Source organism: Hypanus sabinus, chromosome 29 (genome assembly GCF_030144855.1).
Source record: "Hypanus sabinus isolate sHypSab1 chromosome 29, sHypSab1.hap1, whole genome shotgun sequence".
NCBI classification, from domain to species: Eukaryota; Metazoa; Chordata; class Chondrichthyes; order Myliobatiformes; family Dasyatidae; genus Hypanus; species Hypanus sabinus.
In genome coordinates this window covers 41,296,353-41,322,127 of record NC_082734.1, presented here as the reverse complement: position 1 = coordinate 41,322,127, position 25,775 = coordinate 41,296,353, and the positions used below count along the sequence as shown (strand labels likewise).

General features: G+C 44.3%; 1 protein-coding gene across 2 annotated transcripts in view; it reads right to left on the bottom strand.

Moving 5' to 3' along the window:
* Positions 1–25,775, bottom strand: part of LOC132383261 (serine/threonine-protein phosphatase 6 regulatory subunit 3-like) — a 212,668-nt gene that overhangs the window by 74,884 nt on the left and 112,009 nt on the right. For both annotated transcript variants that reach the window (XM_059954219.1, XM_059954220.1), the window contains exons 8-12: positions 19,090–19,255; positions 17,336–17,488; positions 15,311–15,478; positions 13,519–13,583; positions 5,841–5,956 (exon numbers count right to left, since the gene is read on the bottom strand). In XM_059954219.1, coding sequence (XP_059810202.1) covers positions 5,841–5,956; positions 13,519–13,583; positions 15,311–15,478; positions 17,336–17,488; positions 19,090–19,255 — 668 coding nt within the window. The remainder of the gene's footprint in view (positions 1–5,840; positions 5,957–13,518; positions 13,584–15,310; positions 15,479–17,335; positions 17,489–19,089; positions 19,256–25,775) is intronic.

Below are 25,775 nucleotides of genomic sequence, written 5' to 3'. Positions count from 1 at the left end.
TTGGCGTTGCTTCCTGCACACATGCTGAGCTCGTCAACCTCATTAACTTTGCCTCCAACTTTCACCCTGCCCTCAAATTTACCTGGTCCATTTCCGACACCTCCCTCCCCTTTCTTGATCTTTGTCTCCATCTCTGGAGACGGCTATCTACTATAAGCCTACAGACTCTCACAGCTACCTGGACTGTTCCTCTTCCCACCCTGTCTCTTGTAAAAATGCCATCCCCTTCTCACAATTCCTCCGTCTCTGCCGCATCTGCTCTCAGGATGAGGCTTTTCATTCCAGGACGAAGGAGATGTCTTCCTTTTTTAAAACAAAGGGGCTTCCCTTCATCCACCATCAACTCTGCTCTCAAACGCATCTCTCCCATTTCCTGCACATCTGCCATTACCCCATCCATCTGCCACCCCACTCGGGATAGGGTTCCCCTTGTCCTTACCTACCACCCCACCAGCCTCCAGGTCCAACGCATAATTCTCCGTAACTTCCGCCACCTCCAACGGGATCCCACTACCAAGCACATTTTCCCCTCCCCCCCTTTCTGCTTTTCACAGGAATCGCTCCCTACACAACTCCCTTGTCCACTCGTTTCCCCCCCCCCCCCCATCCCTTCCCACCAATCTCCCTCCTGGCACTTATCCTTATAAACGGAACAAGTGCTACACCTGCCCTTTCACTTCCTCCCTCACCACCATTCAGGGCCCCAGACAGTCCTTCCAGGTGAGGCGACACTTCACCTGTGAGTCGGCTGGTGTGGTATACTGCGTCCGGTGCTCCCGGTGTGGTCTTTTATATATTGGTGAAACCCGACACAGACTGGGACACCGTTTTGCTGAACACCTAAGCTCGGTCCGCCAGAAAAAGCAGGATCTCCCAGTGGCCACACATTTTAATTCCACGTCCCATTTGCATTCTGATATGTCTATCCATGGCCTCCTCTACTGTCAAAATGAATCCAAACTCAGGTTGGAGGAACAACACCTTATATACCGGCTGGGTAGCATCCAACCTGATGGCATGAACATTGACTTCTCTAACTTCCGTTAATGCCCCTCCTCCCCTTCTTACCCCATCCCTGACATATTTAGTTGTTTGCCTGTTCTCCATTTCCCTCTGGTGCTCTCCCCCCCTTTCTTTCTCCCAAGGCCTCCCGTCCCATGATCCTTTCCCTTCTCCAGCTCTGTATCACTTTCGCCAATCACCTTTCCAGCTCTTAGCTTCATCCCACCCCCTCTGGTCTTCTCCTATCATTTTGCATTTCCCCCTCCCCACACTACTTTCAAATCTCTTACAATCTTTCCTTTCGGTTAGTCCTGACGAAGGGTCTCGGTCCGAAACGTCGACAGCGCTTCTCCCTATAGATGCTGCCTGGCTTGCCGTGTTCCACCAGCATTTTGTGTGTGTTGTTTGAATTTCCAGCATCTGCAGATTTCCTCGTGTTTGCCCTGTATTTTCAGTCTGTGTCTTTTGATCAAGACTCCTCCACTAAAGGAAAGTATCCTTCCCACATCCACTTAGCCACTTAAGAATTCAGTGTATTTCTATAAAATTACCTCTCAGTTGAAATTCTAGAAAATGCAAAACAAGATCTTCTCGCTTTTTCCTTATGACTGACACCATGAGTCAGGTAAATCTTTGCCCACTATAGCAACCACATACTTTTGTTTAAAAGACAAAACTGTTAAAACTAAACACAATACTCATGTAAGGTCTCCATAAAAGCAAATATAATTATGGTGGTAAATCGGGGGACAGCTTTGTTGAGCACCTCTGCTCCATCTATCAAAAGTGCAATTTCCCAGTGGCCAGCAATTTTATTTCCTCTTCCCATTATGACATGGCAATCCATGGTCTCCTCTTTTGCCAAGATGAGGGAGGAGCAGCAACACCTCATATTCCCTCTAGGAAGCCTCCAATCTGATGCCATCAACATCGACTTTTCCTTCCAGTCAGTTTCTTCTAAGGTGTATACATGTGCGTGCACACATCTTTTGCTACGAGCACACAAAGGAATTTAAACTGCGCACAAAAGGTTGTCACCCTCTATCCCATTGGTATGTTAAGTACATTTCACGGTTGCTCACAATCACATTTCCTTTTCTGGTTTCTGATGCAGTCGGTGTTGACAACGTGGAGTTCGCGATGATATGTCGGCAGATTTTAGAACTGGCTTATTTATATTGTTTTTATAGAAGAAATTATTGATACACTATGTCACATTTCAAAGTAGTGAAGTTTGTGAAGTGCAAAAGAACTGCTAATTCAATTACAGCAGAATGGCTTGCTGAAACAGTAGAAACTGCTACACTGAGGTCAGGAACATAAAGCTATGAGAAATATTTATGTTCAATACAGAAACTGGTGTTACCTTCGTGTACTATCCCGAAGCAAAAGGTGCTAGAGAACTTGAAAGTGGGAAGAAGTGGAGTGATATTCAGAAACCTGACTCTGTAAAGCGCCATTTACCAAGCAATCACATGTACAAAAGCTCCAGCAAGAAAATCCTTCATTACCCACTAAAGGCCTGCTATGTATGCTTTGTGAGAGTGCAGATGAACGAGAGCAAAAACAATCAAACGCACAGGAGATCAAAGTTCTTACTGACATGTTTTGCTAGCTGTTAAAATGAATACCTCTATATATAAAATCCAGTGCATACATGTTGCCGTCACAGGGCAAAAAATTGTGCAGTACAAGATTTTTGCGTACACTGATCATTACAAATTGGAGAGACCATTGTTTCCTGCAATTTCCACCCCCCTTCCCTTCCCTCTTCTTCTATTCCTTACTCTGGCTGCTTACCTCTCATCACCACCTGCCTATCACCTCCCCTTTGTGCCCCTCCTTCTTCCCTTTCTACCATGGTCCACTCTGCTCTATCAGATTTTTTCCAGCCCTTTACCTTTCCCACCCACCTTTTAGCTTATCCTCCTTCCCTTCTACCAATTTTATATTTAGGCATCTTCCCCCTTCTTTTCCAGTCCCGATGAAGGGTTTTGGCATGAAACATTCTCCATTCATTCATTTCTTTCGATGCTGCCTGACCTGCCGAGTTCCTCCCACAGTTTGTGTGTTACTCTGGATTTCCAGCATCCGCAGAATCTGTCATGTTTATGATTTGCTCCTCATCATCTACTCTGCTAGCAACATCTTCTAACACAGGGGTTCCCAACCTTTTTATCCCATGAACCCATACCATTCACCAAGGGGTCCATGGACCCCAGGTTGGGAACCCCTGCTCTAACATCTAACACTGCTCAATAGTATAATTTCCAAGCTGAGGCTTCATAAAAGAACAGACTGGATATGGAATATTGAACAGGATTGGGCCTCATATCCCAAGAAAGGATGTGATAGCAACGGAGAAGATCCAGAGGAGATTCACGAGGATGATCCCAGAAATGAAAAGATATGAGGAGTATTTGATGGCACTGGGCCATATTTGCTGGAGTTATAAAAGCATTGGCAGGGTGGGAGCGGGGGTTGAATCGCTTTGAAACCTATTGAATATTGAAAGGCTTTGACTCAGTGGCCATGGAGAGGATGTTTTCAATAGTGCAGGAGTCTAGGACCAAGGGGCACAGCTTCGGAATACAAGGAGGCCCTTTTAGAACAGAGACGAGCCAGCGGATGGTGAATCTATGGAATTAATTGCCACAGACATCTGTGGAAGCTAAGTCATTGGCATGTATACAGCAGAGGTTGATAGCCTCTTGATTAACAGCTATGTCAACAGCTATGGGGAGAAGGATGGGAAATGGGATAATTGAGAGGGATAATAAATCAGCCATAATCGAATAGCAGAGCAGATTTGATAGACTGAATGGCCTAATTCTGCTCCTGTGTCTTAGAATGACAAAATCACTGCAGAAGGGTTTTTTCCCTCTCTTTCCTGGTTTAAATGATGGAGATACATTTGCTGTCCGCCAATCTGAAGGAACTACTCAAGAATCATAAGAATTTCAGAAAATAACCAGAAACTCCCCTATCCACAACCACCCTACAAAATCCTGCTATGCAGATCATTGGTATAAATTATTTTTCAGATTTTTAACTTTGTTAGTGTTATTTCTTTTCCAACACTAATTCCTTTTGTTTCCTCATTTGTGCTTGGTTCTCCAGAATATCTGACAAGCGTTGTATTCCTCCTTCAAGGTAGACTGAAGCATTTGCTCCTCTGCCATTTCCTCATTCTTCATTATAAATTCTTCTGTTCTACCCTTAAGGAATCCTTGTCTATCCTTCTTTTTGCATACCTTTAGAAGTTCTTACAGTTTCTGTTTGCATTCCTCACTGATATTCTTTTACTATTACTATATTACTAAGACATTACTGTATGTACTCTGTGTTGCTATGTGCTGTGTGTGACTGTTGGTACTGTCTTTTACACCTTGGCCTTGGAAAAACAATTCATCAGGCTACATTCATGTGTATGGTTGAATAACAAGTAGACTTGAAAATTACAGCATTAACTTCCTAATCATCCTTTGCTGAATTCTAAAATTCCCAGTTCAAGCCTACTGCTTCTTCTATAACTTTATAAAGACTTTTAAGATATAATACTTGTTGCCAAAATTCATGGTTGGACTAGTTTTCCTACACAGACCCCTCTGTTAATGGTAGGGGTCCATGGCATTAAAAAAAAGTTAGGAACTCCTGTTTTAGAGCCTCGCTAACGCTAGCACCAATACAGTTTCCCTAGACTACCTGGGTCAAACTGCCCTTTATAACTACCCTTGTTTCACCCACTGCCAAACTACCATCACACATGGTCAAATATATTCCTAATGTTATAATTATAAGCATGGATAACTGTGATTTTATCTTGCCATGTCATATTTTCCATCAGAAGTACAATGCTTTAGTAAAGGTTCCATCTTCAGAGACCTTTTCCAAGAGTTGCTAGCTTGAAAACAGCAGGGGATGCAGGTTTGTTTTCAATACTTAGAGAAATTTGGAAAAGTACTCGGATGGGAGGGGTGTAGAGAGCTACAGTCCAGGTTCGGGTTGATGGGACTAGGCAGAATAACAGTTCTACACAGACTAGATGAGCTGAAGGACCTTTCCCTATGCTGTAGTGCTCTATGATTCTAGATGGGATTCTGCATCATGTAACAGTAATTAAAAGATGGTAAGGATTCCACCTGCAGAGACTTTCTGTAGATGGAAGTCAGAATGGACAATAGAAATGACTGTTCACTCTTAATTAGTCATGCTCAAGAATTAAAGCAGTTAGTATGATTTCAGCTCTGTTGATGTATGGATCTTTTAAGCTGAGTAACAGATTGCAAAGGTCAGGGTATCGAGGCTGGAATCGAGGGATGAGTCAGCATTCAGCTACCTGCTTGTGAGGTTTGCTCATCTCTGCACTGAACTGAAACTGTGGCCTGCATCAACGGACTCCTGGATCGGATGTGACTGGTTTCACTTTTGTGAACTTCAGTTCTGAATGTTATTTGCTTACTTTTTGTACAATTTGTGTTTTTCCCTGCACATTGTGTTTACTGGGTTCCACTGTGTTTCTTTGCTTTTTGCTGCCTGTAAGTTCAGTTCAGTTTCAGTTTATTGTCATTTAGAAACCACAAATGCAATGCAGTTAAAAAACGAGACAACATTCCCCCAGAATGATATCACAAAAGCACATGACAAAACAGACTACAGCAGTAAATCCACATAATGCTTGGCAATCCCCAATCCAGAATCCGGAGAGGCTGCTGCGTATTAACATGAGATGAATCTCAAGGTTGTATATAGTAGGCATAGTTTGATAATGAACGTACATTGAAATCAAGTTTGGGTCTTTGCTTTCTACCGTCATACAACTAAATAAAAATATATACCTTTAATCATCTGTGCGATTGAAGTGTGGTTAGGACCATTTTCTGAGTTCTGCGCCATGGCGTTTGCTATTCTTGTTAAATGACCCATGTACCCTTTCCGCCTGCCACCTTCTGACCTAAGAGAAATTAAGATAAGAAGCAAAACACAAGTAAACCAGATTCTTAAATATAGTTCTATTAAGCAACAAAAATTTTTGTTTCCTCCCATGCTAGAAGATTAGAAGAACAGCTTTAGCATGTAAACCAAAAAATACCATGAAATGCATTATTGGCAACAAATCAAATCAAATCAGTGAGGACTGTGCTGGGGGAAGCCCACAAGTGTCGCTACACCAACGTAACTTGCCCACAACTCACTGACCTTTACTGTCTGTAGAATGAAGGAGAAAACTGGAGCACCCAGACATGATCAAGAGTACAAACAGGCAGTGGTGGGCTCACTGACGCTGTGAAGTGCTGCCCACTAAACGGGAAAGGCAACTGTTACACCAAAACAAGTGGCTCACATCCCACCTTGCCTCTCAACAAGGGAAGCTGATGGGTGCACTTTAGAGGCTTCTGGAAGAGTCAATTACACAAGAGCTCCACTCATTTGTTACTTAATGCAATCTAACAGGGCTAGGAGATGCAGGAACACCTATGAGATGTACTACCTGGTCTCAGCTTTCAGTGGGATGAGATAACTGGGATTGCCCTTGGATAAGATTAAGGAAGTATCAATAAGGTAGAACTTTTTTCCAGCTGAAACAGGGTCAGTGCCAGATAATGCGCAAAAGAACCCAAGAAGGGATAAGAAGGAATGTTCTACATTGCTAGATGAATGATATTGGGTGCTCTGTCAAAAGGAAGTGGAAAAGAATCATGTGTTCTGGGTCGATGCTGAGGTCTGAGGCCTGAAGACCAAAGATCAAATTGGAAGTCTGAAAGTCGAGGCTGTTTAGGCAGAGCCCGAGTCAGCTAAATCTCTGCAAGTCTGCACATGGATGGGAGGGAGGAACGGGGCATGTTTTGCTCGTTGTTTTGTTGCTTGTTGTATTTTGTAATGTTCTGCCGAGCACTGTAACACCACGTTGAAGGCCCAATGTCTGTGACTACGAGTCACTGGGGTAGGCGAAGGCTCAATGCCTGTGACGAGTCCCCTGGGGTAGGTGAAGGCCCAATGCCTGTGACTACGAGTCCACTGGGGTAGGTGAAGGCCGAATGCCTGTGACGAGTCCACTGGGGTAGGTGAAGGCCCAGTGCCTGTGACTATGAGTCCACTGGGGTAGGTGAAGGCTCAATGCCTGTGACGAGTCCCCTGGGGTAGGTGAAGGCCCAATGCCTGTGACTACGAGTCCACTGGGGTAGGTGAAGGCCCAATGCCTGTGACTATGAGTCCACTGGGGTAGGTGAAGGCCCAATGCCTGTGACTACGAGTCCACTGGGGTAGGTGAAGGCCCAATGCCTGTGACTATGAGTCACTGGGGTAGGTGAAGGCCCAATGCCTGTGACTATGAGTCCACTGGGGTAGGTGAAGGCCCAATGCCTGTGACTATGAGTCCACTGGGGTAGGAGAAGGTCCAAAGCCTGTGACTATGAGTCCCCTGGGGTAGGTGAAGGCTCAATGCCTGTGACTATGAGTCCACTGGGGTAGGTGAAGGCCCAATGTCTGTGACTATGAGTCCCCTGGGGTAGGTGAAGGCTCAATGCCTGTGACTATGAGTCCACTGGGGTAGGTGAAGGCCCAATGTCTGTGACTATGAGTCCCCTGGGGTAGGTGAAGGCCCAATGCCTGCGACTACGAGTCCACTGGGGTAGGTGAAGGCCCAATGCCTGTGACTATGAGTCCACTGGGGTAGGTGAAGGCCCAATGCCTGTGACTACGAGTCCACTGGGGTAGGTGAAGGCCCAATGCCTGTGACTACGAGTCCACTGGGGTAGGTGAAGGCCCAATGCCTGTGACTATGAGCCCACTGGGGTAGGTGAAGGCCCAATGCCTGTGACAATGAGTCCCCAGGGATAGGTGAAGGCCCAATGCCTGTGACTATAAGTCCACTGGGGTAGGTGAAGGCCCGATGTCTGTGACTATGAGTCCACTGGGGTAGGTGAAGGCCCAATGCCTGTGACTATGAGTCTACTGGGGTAGGTGAAAGCCCAATGCCTGTGACTATGAGTCCACTGGGGTAGGTGAAGGCTCAATGCCTGTGACTACGAGTCCACTGGGGTAGGTGAAGGCCCAATGCCTGTGACTATGAGTCCCCTGGGGTAGGTGAAGGCCCAATGCCTGTGACTACGAGTCCACTGGGGTAGGTGAAGGCTCAATGCCTGTGACTACGAGTCCACTGGGTAGGTGAAGGCCCAGTGCCTGTGACTATGAGTCCACTGGGGTAGGTAAAGGCCCAATGTCTGTGACTATGAGTCCCCAGGGATAGGTGAAGGCCCAATGTCTGTGACTACGAGTCCACTGGGGTAGGTGAAATGCCTGTGACTATAAGTCCACTGGGGTAGGTGAAGGCCTGATGCCTGTGACTATGAGTCCACTGGGGTAGGTGAAGGCCCAATGCCTGTGACTATGAGTCTACTGGGGTAGGTGAAAGCCCAATGCCTGTGACTATGAGTCCACTGGGGTAGGTGAAAGCCCAATGTCTGTGACTATGAGTCTACTGGGGTAGGTGAAAGCCCAATGTCTGTGACTATGAGTCCACTGGGGTAGGTGAAGGCCCAATGCCTGTGACTATGAGTCTACTGGGGTAGGTGAAAGCCCAATGCCTGTGACTATGAGTCCACTGGGGTAGGTGAAGGCCTGATGCCTGTGACTATGAGTCCACTGGGGTAGGTGAAGGCCCAATGCCTGTGACTATGAGTCTACTGGGGTAGGTGAAAGCCCAATGCCTGTGACTACGAGTCCACTGGGGTAGGTGAAGGCCAAATGCCTGTGACTACGAGTCCACTGGGGTAGGTGAAGGCCCAATGTCTGTGACTATGAGTCCACTGGGGTAGGTGAAGGCCCAATGCCTGTGACTATGAGTCCACTGGGGTAGGTGAAGGCCCAATGCCTGTGACTATGAGTCACTGGGGTAGGTGAAGGCCCAATGCCTGTGACTACGAGTCCACTGGGGTAGGTGAAGGCCAAATACCTGTGACTACGAGTCCACTGGGGTAGGTGAAGGCCAAATGCCTGTGGCTATGAGTCCCCTGGGGTAGGTGAAGGCCCAATGTCTGTGACTACGAGTCCACTGGGGTAGGTGAAGGCCTGATGCCTGTGACTATGAGTCCACTGGGGTAGGTGAAGGCCCAATGCCTGTGACTACGAGTCCACTGGGGTAGGTGAAGGCCCAATGCCTGTGACTATGAGTCCACTGGGGTAGGAGAAGGCCCAATGTCTGTGACTATGAGTCCACTGGGGTAGGTGAAGGCCCAATGCCTGTGACTATGAGTCCACTGGGGTAGGTGAAGGCCCAATGCCTGTGACTATGAGTCCACTGGGGTAGGTGAAGGCCCAATGCCTGTGACTACGAGTCAACTGGGGTAGGTGAAGGCCCAATGCCTGTGACTACAAGTCTGGGGTAGGTGAAGGCCCAATGCCTGTGACTACGAGTCCACTGAGGTAGATGAAGGCTCAAAGCCAGTGACTACGAGTCCACTGGGGTAGGTGAAGGCCCAATGTCTGTGACTATGAGTCCACTGGGGTAGGTGAAGGCCCAATGCCTGTGACTATGAGTCCACTGGGGTAGGTGAAGGCCAAATGCCTGTGACTACGAGTCCACTGGGGTAGGTGAAGGCCAAATGCCTGTGACTATGAGTCCCCTGGGGTAGGTGAAGGCCCGATGTCTGTGACTACGAGTCCACTGGGGTAGGTGAAGGCCCAATGCCTGTGACTATGAGTCCCCTGGGGTAGGTGAAGGCCCGATGTCTGTGACTACGAGTCCACTGGGGTAGGTGAAGGCCCAATGCCTGTGACTACGAGTCCACTGGGGTAGGTGAAGGCCCAATGCCTGTGACTATGAGTCCCCTTGGGTAGGTGAAGGCCCAATGCCTGTGACTACGAGTCCACTGGGGTAGGTGAAGGCCCAATGCCTGTGACTATGAGTCCCCTTGGGTAGGTGAAGGCCCAATGCCTGTGACTACGAGTCCACTGGGGTAGGTGAAGGCCCAATGCCTGTGACTATGAGTCCCCTTGGGTAGGTGAAGGCCCAATGCCTGTGACTATGAGTCCACTGGGGTAGGTGAAGGCCCAATGCCTGTGACTATGAGTCCACTGGGGTAGGTGAAGGCCCAATGCCTGTGACTACGAGTCAACTGGGGTAGGTGAAGGCCCAATGCCTGTGACTACAAGTCTGGGGTAGGTGAAGGCCCAATGCCTGTGACAACGAGTCCACTGAGGTAGATGAAGGCTCAAATCCTGTGACTACGAGTCCACTGGGGTAGGTGGAGGCTCAATGCCTGTGACTACGAGTCTGCTGGAAGGTAGAGGCTGAAGATTGGGACTGTACATTGGTGGAAGGGAGGAATAAGGTTTGGTTTGCCGCTGCTGTTGTGTTGTGTTCTGTAGCGTTCTGCTGAATGTTTATATTCCCTGTTGGTGGTGCAATGTGTGGCAACGTTTGCAGGTCATCCCCAGTACATCCTCAGGTATGTTGGCTGTTAGTGCAAATGACACATTTTACTGTATCTTTCAACATACATGTGATAATTAAATTTGAACCTTGAATAATGGTGGCATTCAATAAGTAATTAGAGATGCATGAAATATTTTCAAGACTAGGTGAGGATTGAATTAATTGGGTAGCTTGCTTGGACACCAGAGCACCCGGAGGAAACCCATGCACACACAGCAAGGACAAACTTTCTTACAGAGAATACTAAAATGATCTCTGAACACCAATGCCCCAAGCTATAATAGTGTCATGCTAACTGCCATGTTACCGAGGTGACCAATGTGTTGTTGTGGTTCCTTCTTGTGAGGGCAACCTCTGTGGTTTCTATAGCTTTTTTTTGCCTGTTTTTTTTAACTGAGTTGCTAGCTTGACATTCAACCAAGCACAGATGGAAAGCATGCACGGAGCCGGCTGGAATTGAACCTGGGACCACTCGCCTCAAAGACTGGTGCGGATGCCACTACACCACCAGCCAGCTTTATGTGCAGAGTAATCTTCCACCTTCCATATTCTTTCAACTCATTCTGATGCCACACCCAGGCTGATGTTGGAATAACTAGCAGGCAAGAGCTAGAGCACAAATGGAAATAATTCTAAGCATTGAATTAGAGAGCCTACAAAGGAGGTTCACGAGAATGATTCCGGGAGTGAAAGGACTAACAGATAAGGAGCATTTGATGGCTCTGGGCCTGTATTCGCTGGAGCTTCAAAGACTAAGTGGAGATATCAGAAATCCTGAATGAGTTGATGTGGAGAGGATGTTTCCATTAATGGTAGAGTCTAGGACCAGAGGCAGAGCCTCAGAATAGAACGCCCATTTTGAACAGAGAAGAGGAGGAATTTCTTTATCCAGAAGGTGGTGAATCTGTGGAATTCATTACCAGAGAGGCTGTGGAGGCTGTCATTGGGTGTACTTAAAGCAGAGGTTGATAGGTTCTTGATGGTTATGGGGAGGCAGCAGGAGAATGGGGTTGAGAGGGAAAATAAATCAGCTACGGTCCAATGGCAGAGCTGACTTCATTGGCAACATGGTCTAACTCTACTCCTACGTCTCACGGTCTAAGACAATAATGTCTCTTCTCTGAATAGACAGGAGGGACATTCAACCAATAAAGTTACTCCCCAGTAAGAAGGAATATGAGTGAGGAAGGACAAGGGTGATGTGTGTATCCAGTGAGTAAGAGAGAGCAGCAGGCCATTCACACTAGGCTCTGCGCGCAACACACACACACACACAGTACAGCAGTTGGAATGTTAAGTTGAAGTTGTACAAGATGTTGGTGAGGCCTAATTGGAGCATTGTGTGCAGTGTACAGAAAAATGTCAATAAGACTGAAATATTGCTGAGAAAATTTTATAAGGGTGTTGCCCGGACTCAAGGACCTCTTATAGTGAAAGGTTGAATAGGTTAAGTCTTTAATCCCTGGAGCACAGGAGAATGAGGGAAGATTTGATAGATGTATACACAATTATGAGGAGTATAGAGAGGATCGATGCAAGCAGGGTTCTTCCACTGAGGTTGGGTAAGACTACAACTAGAGGTCGTGGGTTAAGGGTGAAAGGTGGAATGCTTAAGGGAAACATGAGGGGGAACTTCTTCACTCGGAAGGTGGTGAATGTGGAATAATCTGCCAACAGAAATGGTGCATGTGAGGTCGATTTCAACACTGAAAAGACATTTGGGTGGGTACATGGATGGGAGGGGTATGGAGAACCATTCTCTGGGTGCCGGTCGATGGGACTATTCAGATTAATAGTTTGGTACAGACCAGACGAGCCGAAGGGCCTGTTTCGGTGTTGCAGTGTTCTATGACTCTGATTCCAAAACACTACCATGTGAACATGGTGCGAGGGGATAATCAGGAAGGACAACCAGAAATATACGTAGTTTTTGAATGGTTTGGGTGAGCTAGGGCTTGTCTCTTTGGAGCGAAGGAGATGATTGGCAACCTGCTAAAGGTGTACAAGATTATAAGAGGCACAAATGGTGTCGAAAGCCAGCACCATTTTCCCCAGGGCAGCAATGGTTAATGCCAGAAGACATCCTTTTATGTTAAGTGGAAGAATGTTTAGGGGGAGATGTCAAAGGTAGGCTGTTTTTCTTAAAAACAGCAATTATCTGCAACTCACTTCTGGGGTGACAGTGGATGCAGATATATGAAGCCATTTAAGAGACTCTTAGATAGGCACATGGATAAAGAAAAACAGAGGGTTATGGATTGAGTAGGAGTGAAAAGTTACACTGATCTGGAAGTGATGGAAGTTCAATTCCTGCCACTGTCTGTAAGGAGTTTATACATTCTGTTCATGACCATGTGGATTTCTTTGAGGTGCTCTGGTTTCCCCCCACATTCCAAAGATGCACAAGTTAGGAAGCTGTAGGCATACAATATTGGCATTGGAAACATGGCAAAATGTGTGACGTCCCCCAGCACATCCTCAGACTCTATTAGTCATTGACGCACATGACACATTTCACTGTATGTTTTGATGCTTATGTGACAATAAAGCTAATTTTTAAAAGGCCGGAACATCGAGGGCTGAAGAGCTCATACTTTGAGGCCTTTACTACATGGGCAATGGACAAACTCAGCCATTATCAGAGGGATGAAATGTAGCAGGCAGCTCAAAGGCTGGATTAGCTTGTGGCTACAGTCCACATAGTTCAATTATGTTTAGCTCCAGAAAATATAGGAGATGCCTCCCCAGTCCTGCTCCAGCAGGCAGTAATATGATCTAGGGCAATAAATTGGGCTTTAAGTCAAGTTTCACTCACTGTTTATTACAGTTATTAAGTCAACTTACACTCACTGGACAGGAAAGGAATTGAGAGTTATGGGCTGAGTGCGGGTCAGTGGAATTAGGTGAGATTAAGCGTTTGGCATGGACTAGAAGGGCTGAGATGGCCTGTTTCCATGATGTAATTGTTATATGGTTATATATAAAGGACAAGGGTGATGACTTACACCTTTTTATAATCTGCAATTTTACCTACTGTACCTTCTTGACCAGTGTAACCTTCAGTTTCTCTGAATACTTACTGGACTTTTTCATTTTCCTCCCAGGCCGACACTACTCTGTGCATTAGTTGGCATTTCTGGAAGAGCTGATGGAGAGGACAAGATGGATAACACAGACAGAAAAGTTAGTATGTGTTGAGAATATCGAGCTCTACCTCACCACTATCTCACCTGGTTCTCTTATGGCTGGCTTTTTTGACAGCCCTGAGTGCACTAGTGAGATGTCGAGAAGTCTTTAGCCCTCCCCTGATCTCACCATCAATTTGAGCTCTGTCCTGAGTCACTACTTCTGGTTAATCCATCTAGTCAAAATCTGAACATGAACAAGAGATTATGCAAATACTAAAAACCCAGAGTCTCATGCAAACAAAATGTTGAAGGAATTCAGCAGGTCAAGCAGCAACTATGGAGAGAACAAACAGTTAGGTTTCAAGTTCTCAGGGGTCTCAGCCTGAAATATCAACTGTTTATTCCTCTCTAGATGCTGCCTAACTTGCTGAGCTCCTCCAGAATCTTACTACTTCATTTGTAATCCACCTCACTTTCTGACAGCTATCACTCCTCTCCAAACCTGCCAGTCTATCTTCTAAAATTTTCCAATCATGATTTGAACTTGGCTAAAATAATACTCTCCCAATTAGCTTTCTACCTTTCACCATCTTTAACTCAACCCAATGCTCTTCTCTGTTCTACTATATGATGCATTTCAATGTACATATGACAAATAATTCTGAATCTTAAACGGGCCCTGACTTGCATCAAAACCTGTTCCTCTGTCACTCTGGAGTCTGACCTCAATAATTTCAGGCCCAGCAACATCTTGAAACTGAAATTCTCCTTAATGTGTTTAAATATCAACAGGTCTTTGCCATGTCTCACCTCTGCATCCTACTGAAGCACTAGTTTCAAATTGCATACTTTGATCCTGCAACCAAGGACCATCTGTCACACCCACTGGCAGCATACGCAACGACGAGTCCACAATGGGAAAGACAACTCTCTCATTCACCTCTCAGAGATTTTAAGCTCATGACTGCACTATGGGCAGGCCTAGAATAGCAAGACGATTAGTGAAGTTTTGCAGCCTTTATTTCTGATAATTAAAAAGCTCCTGGAAAGAACTGCAGAAATGAAATACTGCAATCCTACTCATGTAATGCCATGCTTCTAGTTCCTCTGGTAAAATCAACTGCCACTCAATTTTTAGCTACATATTAAAATTAAAACAAAGATAATTTCTCCAACTTTTAGAGAATATTAAAGACCAGAACCTTTCAAACTTGCTAACAATAGAGCTCTGTTTGACAAGTGAACACACTGAGAACAAATGCATTTAAACGCTTTAACAACAGATTGCAAGCAATGTCCAGTCTCTACTCTTTAGGCAAAATATTTTTTAATGTAAGCTTTGTTCTCACTAAGTTGGAAGCAAAAAATAGACACCTTTTTTCCAGAAGCCCACTCTCAGAATCAAGCAGTTGGATACACATTCAACCCTCACCGACTTGTTTACGTACTGTACACCTAACTTTATTCTCTTTCTGAGGCATTTCCAAGCACTACACAAGTGATCTCGTGGCTTTTATACAAGAACACCATAGTGGCAGATCTGGATAGTTCTCCTCTGCTCATATGTCCTATTTAGTCAAGCTTGAGAAAGACTACTCCAGAATTACTCTGCATCAAGACTGCAACAAAAAGCTGCCCTATCTCATTTAGCCTATCCCACATGGAAGTAGAAACCTTTGATGAAATGGCAGAGCCTGAAGTGTTTATGCATTTTTAAAATGTAAATTAATTATGATTTACATACGTGTCTGATGAGTGGGTTATCTTGGTTGGTTTCAGAGTTGTCTTCGGTATGATTTCCCACATTAGTTTCAGTGCTATCTTCTGCTGGGGGATTGCCCAGGGCCGTGCTAATACACAGCTCCACTTGCAAGTGAAGGAAGTTATTCCACACATACTTGAAGTAGAGATCCTGGAGACACAAAAAATAAGGGATATCAGTATGGAATGATAATAAAACAGGTGAAGAAAGATTACGACAACTAATCACCTAGTCAATCTATGGACAGCAAATTAAAAGAGATTCAGTTGTAGTGAATAAAAGGACAAAATCTTTATCATAAAGCATGAATACAGATTTTGATTCTGAATTCCACCACAGGTGACCGTGAAAGGACCAGGGTTGGGCATGGGGCTAGCGACCACATCCCAGTGCTACAGAAATGCCAGTAGAAACTCCAAAGACCTCACACCCCTGGGAGAGGAAGGATCTTCAGAGATGGGTTACACCTGGGGACGACCTAGGCTCGGTCCTCTGGCCCAGGACAGAGAACTCTGGCAAGCTGCTGTTGGCGGCCTATGCCCCAGTAGGTGTGAAGGGTTTAAGTAACTGATGAATATAGTCGTTTCCATGCACGACCCTGTGATAAAACAGGAGGCAAGCACAGCTTTAACTTTCCTGTGACTCCAAAGCCTCTTGCTGGATTTTAGTACTGCAGCCATGTTTCAGAACTACAGTACTGTGCAAAAACCTCAGGAACGTATATATATAGTTCGGGAGCCGAGGACTTTTGCACAGTATGGTATGCCTATTCGGACCTTAAAGCCCACACTTCATGTTTCCGACAGGTTTCCGACAAAGGGTACCAACATAGAGCAAGGATCTGGCTGCTTATTCATAATTGGATTATGAATGAAGTCGGCTACACCCTCCTCTGCTCAAGACCAGTTCTAACAAGCCAGTTTCAGTTTCTGACGGCTTACAACTGAGACTGGGACTCAACCCAAAACCTCCAGTGGTCAATATCCTTATCTGTTGAAACCATGCTTAGCTACAATATATCGTGTAACTGATACTGCAGAAACAAATTTATATGAACAGATAATCATGTGCTATGGTATCGTTCATCAGTCTGTCGTGCCTTTATCATCTAGAGGGTATTAAGCCCTCAATCTGTGGCTTCCAAAGTTCTCCACTTAAAGAAAATATCCAGTTCATTTCTGATAGTTCTGGGCAAATCATCCTTTTTACCACCACAGCAGCAAAATTAGGAATGGGATGTCTCAAATGTCTCAGAGAGCCAGAAAAGAAATTGTTGTCTTAAACCACATGACATAGAAGTAGAATTAGGCCATTCCGCCCATCAAGTCTGCTCCGCCACTGAATCATGGCTAATTTATTTTCCTTCTCAACTCCATTCTCCTGTCTTCTCTCTATAACCTTTAAAGCTCTTACTAATCAAGAATCTACCCAACCCCCGCTTTAAACATACCCAATGACTCGGCCTCCACAGCCGTCTGTGGCAATAAATTCCAGAGACCCAGCCACCCTCGGGATAAAAAGATTCCTCCTCATCTCTCTTCAAAGTGGATTCTGAGGCTCAGTCCTCTGGTCCTAGACACTACCACTAATGGAAATATTCTCTCCATGTCCTCTCATCCAGGAATTCCAATATTCATTCTCCCTCATTCTTCTAAACTCCAACAAGTACAGGCACAGAGCCATCAAATCTGTTAACTTTTTCTCTCCCAGGATCATTCTCATGAACCTCCTCTGGATGCTCTCCAAAGTCTACCGTTGTTTCCATTTGTGCTCTAGCTCTTACCCCCCTGGTTGTAGACTGCCCACTATTGGAAATATCGTCTCCACATTCACTCTAATCTCTGATTTTCAAAATCCGGCAAGAAGTCCTTTTTGACAAGGGAATCAAGATTTTACACGTTGCATAAATTCAGTATAATACAGTACCCTCTGCTTGTGTTAGAACAGGGATCATTTCCTTCACTTGCTCATTAGCAGATGGTACAGGACAGACCTCCTCATACTCACCAGAAGAACATCCAGTGTGTTTAACTCCATCAATTCCTGATTCACAGTGCTATTGTTCACCTGCAAGATACTAGTGACGAGCTTGACCACATGAACCCGCGTGTTCCCCAATGGTGGGTCCAAGGTGCCCCAGGTTGTCACCATCTTAGTTTTCTACGTAGAGAGAAGAAATGGGAAATAAAATGGCACAGAGAATTAAACTGCAGGATAATATATATTTAGTCTCCAACTGGAGGTTTGTTTTTTGATAAGTTCTACTGTAACTCAGATGTTTGGCATCAAAATTCTGTTTAGAAAAAAAGAGCAAATCCATTGCCCCTCAAAGAATTATAGATCAGTAGAGGCCTTTCAGCCTTTCTAGTCTGTGGTGAACTGTTATTCTACCTAGTCCCATCAACCTGCACCCACACTATAGCCCTCCATACCCCTCCCATCCAACTTCTGTTTCATGCTGTAATCATGCTCCACTTCTGCTGGCAGCCTGCTTCACACTCTCACCAACCTGAGTAATGAAGCTCCCCTCAGATTCTGCTTAACTATTTCACCTATCACCCTTAATCTATAGTTCTGGTCATATCCAACCTCTGTAAAAAGCCTCCTTGCGTTGACCCTACCCATACTTATAACTTTGCATCCCTCTACTGAATCTCTCTTATGCTCAAAGTAATGGAGTGTTAACCTATTCAATCCTTCCCTATAACTCAGGTCCTCAAGTCCCAGCAACATCTTCTAAGTTTTGTCTTGAACTGCTATCAGTCATTCAGACCATTGTTGATCCCTAATTCTCTGCTCTACATTCCCATATCCTATTGTGCGCAGAAGAAACAAATTTGGGCTAGATCATACAGCTGAATATCAACAACAGATTGGGTTAGACTAATTCCAATTTTTATACTCTTCCCTGAGTGGAGAAGTTCTACATCCATCCAGTCAATCCAGACAACAAATAAGGCCCAAAATCTGTATTATAATGCTAGGGGAAGCATCCTGTCAGCAATTAGAAGTTATAGCAACAGTACAGTGCTATTCTGCAAAATTCACCCCGAAGCAGAATTTCTGCTATACATTCAGTGGCCACTTTATTAAGTACCTCTGGAGCTCAGTAGCTTCTGAGATACTCAAACCACACTGTCTTGCACCATTTTCGCACACAAAGGTCTCTAGAGTTTACAAAGAATGGTGCGTAAAAGAAAAAAAGCATCCAGTGAGCGGCTGAAAACATCCTGTTAATTAGAGAGTCAGAGGAGAACGGTCGGGCTGGTTCAAGATGACAGGAAGGTGACAGAAACTCAAATAACCAACAGTGGTGTGCAGAAGAGCTTCTCTGAACAACAGCACATCAAACTTTGAAGTAGATGTGCTACAACACCTAGACCACGAGTTTCACATCTGTACCTAATAAAGTGGCCACTATGTTCACTGCACCACCCCCCCAACCCCCAGTTGAATTATATGCTTTATTTTACTTTCATATGTACAGGGGAAAAAATTACAAGGTTTCCTAGGTGGAAACGATCCAGTTTTTAAATCAAAAAATTAAGGATGGCCAGTTGACCTCAGCTTGAAGTGCGAGTATTTTAATTACAATATTTACATGTTATAAGTTTAATCATGTTGTATGATCTTCTGTAGCTGATATGTTCAGAACCAACACATACAGCATTTTCAGTATCATGGGTGTACGAGTTCAGAAGTTCTGGAACTTGTCTCAAAGCCATAACATGCTGATAAAATGAAATTAATTTCAGACTTACCTTTGGTGGGTCAAGGAGGAGCTGATGGAAATCTCGCAGTCTCAGTTTGATAGCCTGAAGGGTTCCTGCACTGACCTGACTGCAGGCATGATCCATTCCAGGGGGGCACAGATCCAGCTGGCCATCGATGTTGCAGAAAAGTCCACTCATACCACCCAGATCCGACCTGGAGGAAATACATCCAACACAAAACAGATAGTAAGCAATGAAGTTCTCAGCTACAACCTTTTGCTGAGCAGAGCTGATTATCAAAACAGGTTTTTCTGATAAGATGGCAGCATCGTTAAGCCTCTGTGTCTTAACAAAGGTGTAACTGTTCGTCCGTTATGTCTTTTTTTACAATCACAAGACACTGTTGGATATTAAAAACATTAAGTATGGCAGGGCTACCCCGGATGCTCAAAAGTGGTACCCATTTGGCAAGATGTCAGAGGTGGTGTGCCGTCCAACAGATGGTGCAAATGATTGCCCTGGGGAATCTTTCTTGTGATCGCAGAACCCTGTTGGATATTAGTAATGTAGAATACCGCAAGTCTGAACACAGAACACTGGCTTGTTGGCGAGACCCAGGGCGGAAAAGCTGTGTGGCATCAGTTGTTCCCCTCAGCCGCGGGGTCGCCTGTGGTGAGAAGGAGATGGCAGAGGCGGTGTGGGAGAGAGCAAGGTGCTGCTGCTCATGTGGGGGCTGAATCCTCCCTTTGGAGCTGTTCTCCAGTGTTTGCTCAGAGGGAGACAAACTGGTTTGCGTCCACCTGTGGCTGCATTAGAGCATGAGGAGGATTGCTGCGGGCTTGATTTTGCTGAAACGTAGCTACAGGATAACAACCCATGCTGCTCAGAGTCTTGGGAGATATATATCACAAGGATATATGTGACTATGTGGTTTGCGGCTATCCTAATTATATGTGCTGTGCTTGACTGTTGGTACTGTGTTTTAAGTCGTGGAGGAATGTTGTTTCATTTGGCTGTATTTATGCATATAGTTGAATGATAATTGAACTTGAATTTGAAAAATGATTGGATCGATGAATGCTAGTGAAATGTTGACAGATTTTCTCCATTCACCATAAGGAGCATCCTATGGATGTATCACGGTTTGATACGACAACTGCTCTGGCCGAGACAAGAAACTGCAGAGTTGTGGATGACAGCAGATCACAGAAACAAGCCTCCCCCTCCTTGGACAGTGCCTATGCCTCTGACCACCTCAGTAAAGCAGCCAGCATAATCAAAGACCTCACCCACCCTGGACATTCTCTCTTCTCCCCTCTTCCATCAGGCAGAAGATACACAAACCTGAAAGCATGCTGTACCAGGTGAAAGGACAGATTCCATCATGCTGTTGTAAGACTATACAATTGTTTTCTAGTACAAGAAAAATCCTTGACCTCACAATCTACCTTGTTATGATCTTTCATCTTACTGTCAACCTGCACTGAACTTCATCTGATTTATTATTGCTTTACATTGTACTACCTCAGTGCACCATGTAATGAATAGATCTGTATGAACAGCATGCAAGACAAGCTTTTCACTGTACGTCTGTACGTGTGACAATAATAAACCAATTCCAATACCAATCAAACTGGGGGGGTAGATCTCAGGAAGCAAGGTACTTTAGGGGAAGAAATACAAGAGCTTAGGACATATGCTCTATTATATTATGTTATTATATCCAGACATTGATACAGCTGTCAGTTCTTTTATACAATAAAATGGACTTTTATCTCACCATCTACCTCATTACAACCTTGTTTAACTGCACTGTACTTTATCTTTTAAATTTTATTCTGTATTTTATGATTGTTTAATCTTGTTCTATCTCAACGCACTGTGTAATTATTTGATTTGTATAAACAGTATACAAGAATATGGAATCAAGATAGAGTTAATTCAGGCTCGGAGTGGGGAATGGTCTTCTCCAGAAGATTAGTTCCTCATGGAACAAGTGAAATGCTTAATTTTCATGCATGTACATCTGCAATGTTCATCAACTGGCAGATATGCACAGTGAGGACTTCACAATAATTCACATTTGATTTTGAAATACACAAAAGTTGGCAAACTTGAGCATACTACACTTCAGGTGGACTTTACAAAAACGTGCCGAGATTTATAACTGCTGAAGACTGAGAGTCCAAATTCAGAGGCGCCAAGAGGACTGACCTAGTCAAAAATTTCCAAGTAATTCAAGATGGAGTTCTCTTTATTAGAAAGAGATTCTGCACTGCATCAACCGAAGAGCAGTTTGTTCACTGAAAACGCTCAAGCAGGTCAGATAGCATCTTGGAGGAGGAGAGAGTACTTGTTTCAGGTCAATACGCTTTCAGTGCATTTGTAAAAAGTTGGAGACAGAAACAGTTCTAAACAGGTACAGAGGCAGGGGAATGAATGGAAGGGGACTAGAAGAAAGAAATGTATTGAAATTATTTCAGATTTAAAGCAATTTGATCTGTGCATCTAACTAGCTGTTTTATTTTTATTCATTTATAGACTGCTGGTGTCATTAGCAATGCAGGCATCCCTAACCATGTTCAAAAGTTAATGCCAGTTGTTGGTAATGGCCTACTATTGTCACACGTACCAAGATACAGTGTTTACACAGATCAAATCATTACAGTGTATTGAGGTAGAATAACAATACAGAATAAAGTGTAAAATATACTGAAAAGTGCTGAGCAGGTAAATGATAAAGAGCAAAATCATAACGAGATACATTGTGAGGTTAAGCATCTATCTTATTGTTCAACAGGTCTGTTCAACTGTCTTATAACAGAGGGATGGAAGCTATCTTTAAGCCTGGTGGTATATACTTTCAGGTTTTTGTATCATGTGCCCAATGGAAGAATGCCAGGGGTGGGTACAGTCTTTGATTATACTGGCCACCTTACTGCCGTATGGACAGAATGCATAGAGGGTAGGCTGGTTCTGATGATGTGCTGAATTGTGGTCAAATAGTTAGAAAGTAATGTGGTCAAATCTAAAGTTGCTGGCTTGGATCAATTGAGGCGAATCACTTCCCATTTGCTCGAAAACATTAAAACCATAACTTGAAATTTCCTCCACAAAAAGTAACATCACATTACAATGTTAACTCTTTCTCTGCTGTACTTTTTAAACAGTTAACTAGTCCGTGGTTAAATTCTCCCACTTCACTTTCACCACAAAAACCTCATACTTTCTGCTACCACCACGCAACTCTGCAGATTTATGAAATGGACTCTTGAGGATTCAAGAGCATATTCTGTACAGAAGATTACCCAATATCAATACTATACCAGAATAAGAAACGGGAAGTATGCATAGCCCTACAAAATGATCTACAACTCTGTAGCTGATTGAATTTTGTACCTTCAACTCAAATCTCCACCCATTCTCTATTCCCCTAAAATCCATCTCTACCTAAACACTACCAGAACAATGAACAGGGACCCAGCCCTACAAAACTTTGCTCTCTTCCTTTGACCAGTCAAACTTTTGAACAATGAACAAATGAGGTCATTGGCTGCAATGGTAGCATAGTAGTTAGTTATTACAACTTAGTCGTACTACAGTTCCAAGTTCAATTCCTGCGCTGTTCTGTAAGGAATCTCCTCTGTACGTCATCCCCCTGGAATGCATGGGTTTTCCTGGAACCCTCTGGTTTCCTTCCACAGTCCAAAGATGTACCGGGTAGGTTAACTGGTTATTATAAGTTGCTAGGGCTAGTCAAGGTTGCGGGTTGCTGCGGTGGCAGGGTGGAGGTACGCCTCTACCAAAGGAGGTATAAGACATTTCTTCCCTCCACTAGCTTGCAGGTCACCTTTGGGTAAGGTGTAGGACCCGCTTAGCCCCCGATCAGGGTCATCTGAAATAGGTGATGGGTATCACAAATCCTGTTTATGAGATTGCTGACCCCAAGTTGACAATCTCTGAAGAGTACTGATAATGGCTGTGGTCATTGATCTTGTAAAGACACTTGCCCAGAGCGAAGGCAATGGCAAACCACTTTTGCAGAAAAATTTGCCAAGAACAATCATGTTCATATACCGTGATCACCCACGCCATACAACACAGCACATGATGACGGTATGGTTGCTGGGGCGGCGACAGGAAGGGAATGGCATCACTAAATAAACTGCACATAAATCAAAAACGCATAAGTTTTCACTCACTTTAATGTGAAAAACTTCCAGCAGCTTATGCATGAATAGGTAAATTGCTAAGACAAAAAGTCTTTATTACCCCATCTTCTCATTGTTCACATCTGGACATCAATGTCAAGACTAGCATTTATTGCTCAGCTGCAATTACATGAAAGAAAATAGAGATGGACCATCTTCCTGAAACACTGTAACTTCTTCTGGTGAAGGTACTTTTACCATGGTGTTGGATTTTGGCTAGGTGTGCCAAGAGTTAGATAGAGTGACGATAAATATATGGTGATTTAGCGGTGTGCTACACGCAGCGCTGAAATAAAATCACGGAGTCGGTAAACTACAGTTAAAAAAAGATTTTATTCGAACTTCGCGGCCTCGCTTTAAAGCCTCCATGATCCCGCCCTCCCCGGGTGTGGATGCTGTAGGGGGCATATATTCACAGTCCTGTCCCGCGCGCGGATGCTCTAAGGGGCACGTATTCACAGTCCCGTGCGGGCTTTTCCCTTTGTTGGTGAAGCAGACCTGGCGCCCTTTTGGGACTGGCCTTTGTGCCGGCGCGCTGGCTATTTGTGAGCCGGTTCGAGTGCGCTAGGAAGTGGGTCGCCACAGTGACATATTTTAAAATGGGGATAATGTGAACTTGTTGGTGATGTTCCCATGTGCCTACTGATCGTGACCTTATTGGAGACAGGGGTCACATGTTTGGAAGGTGTTGGAGGAGCTGAGGTGAGTGACTGCAGGGCATTGTTTAGACATTGTACATTACAGCCAGTAGATGGGATGAATGCCTGGGTGGTGGATGGAGAATAATTCAAACAGGCTAATTTATCCTGTTTGGCACTGAGCTTCCTAGGTGTTATTGGAACTATGCTCATCCAGACAAGTGGATTAGAGATTAGTTTTCTTTGTACAGTTGCTAGAAAAAGTCTGTGAACCCTTTGCAGTTACCTGGTTTTCTGTATTATTTACTCATAAAACGTGATCTGATCTTCATCTAGGTCACAATAATAGACAAATGCAAGGTACCTAAACTACTAAGACACAAACAATTGTACTTCGTCTCTTCAATACTGAGTACGCCATTTAAACAATCACAGTCTAGGTTCAAAAAAGGATGTGAGCCCCTAGGGTAATGCCTTGTACAAAAGCTATTTGGAGTCAGGTGTTCCAATCAATCAGATGAGATTGGAAATATGGGTTCTAGAGGTGCCTTGCCCTATAAAAGACACACAAAGTCAGCCTGCTCTTCTGAAGAAAGATCTCTTTATGTCCACCATGCCTCGATCAAAGCAACTTTCAGAGGAACTCAGAAGAAGAATTGTAGAGGTGTATGAAGCTGGAAAAGGCTACAAAGCATTTCTAAGGACCCGAGTGTTCATTAGTCCACCGTAATAGAAATTCAGTTGCTACATTCCCTAGGAGTGGTCATCCTGCAAAGATCACACCAAGACCACAAGGTGCAATGCTGAAGGGGGTGAAAAAGAGCCCAATAGTAACAGCAGAAGACATGCAGAAATCTCTAGAACACTCTGTCTACGTGCCCACTATAAGAAAAGCACTGAACAAGAGTGATGTTCATCATGGATGGACACCATGGAGGAAATCACTGCTCTCCAAACAAAAAACATTGCTGCACGTCTGAAGCTTGTAAAAGGCCACATGGATGTTCCACAATGCTTCTGGGACAATGGTCTGTGGACAGACAACACAAAAGTTGAATTTTTTTGGCAGAAATGCACACCGTTATGCTTGGAGGAAAAAGGCACTGCACACCAACACCAAAACTTCATCTCAACTGTGAAGCACAGTGGAAGTAGTATCATGGTTTTGGGCTGCTCAGGGCTGGACAGCTTGCAATTGTTAAGGGAGCAATGAATTCAAAATTGTACCACGATATTTTACAGGGTTGTGGTCTGTCCCCCGAAGCTGAATAGAAGTTGGATGATGTAACAAAACAATGATCTGAAACACAAGAGTAGATCAACAAAGAAAATTTGCATTTTGAAATGGTCAAGTCAAGAGTCCAGATCTTAACCCAATCGAGATGCTATGCCATGACCTGAAGAGGGCTGTTCACGAGGGTATCCCAGAAATATTGATGAAATGAAACAGATTTGTATGGAGGAATGGTCTAAAATTCTTCCTCACCATTGTGGAGCTCTGATCAGCAGTTACAGGAAACCTTTGGTGGAGGTTTTGCTGCTAAAGGAGATTCTGCCAGTTATAAAATACAGGGTGTACATACTTTTTCCAGCCTGGACTGAGAGTAATTAAACAATGAGTCTAATAAAGGCATGAAAAATACAACTGAAAAATACACCAATATGTTATTAGTTTAGGCAGATTGTGTTTGTCTATTATTGTGACTTAGATGACGATCAGGACACATTTTATGACTAATTAATGCAGAAAACCAGGCAAATGCAAAAGGTTCACAGACTTTCTTGCAGCTGCACATTGAAACAAATGGTGAATGTATCATTTGTGTCAACGACCAACACAGTCCGAGGATGTGCTGGAGGCACACTTCCTGCTCCAACATAGCAT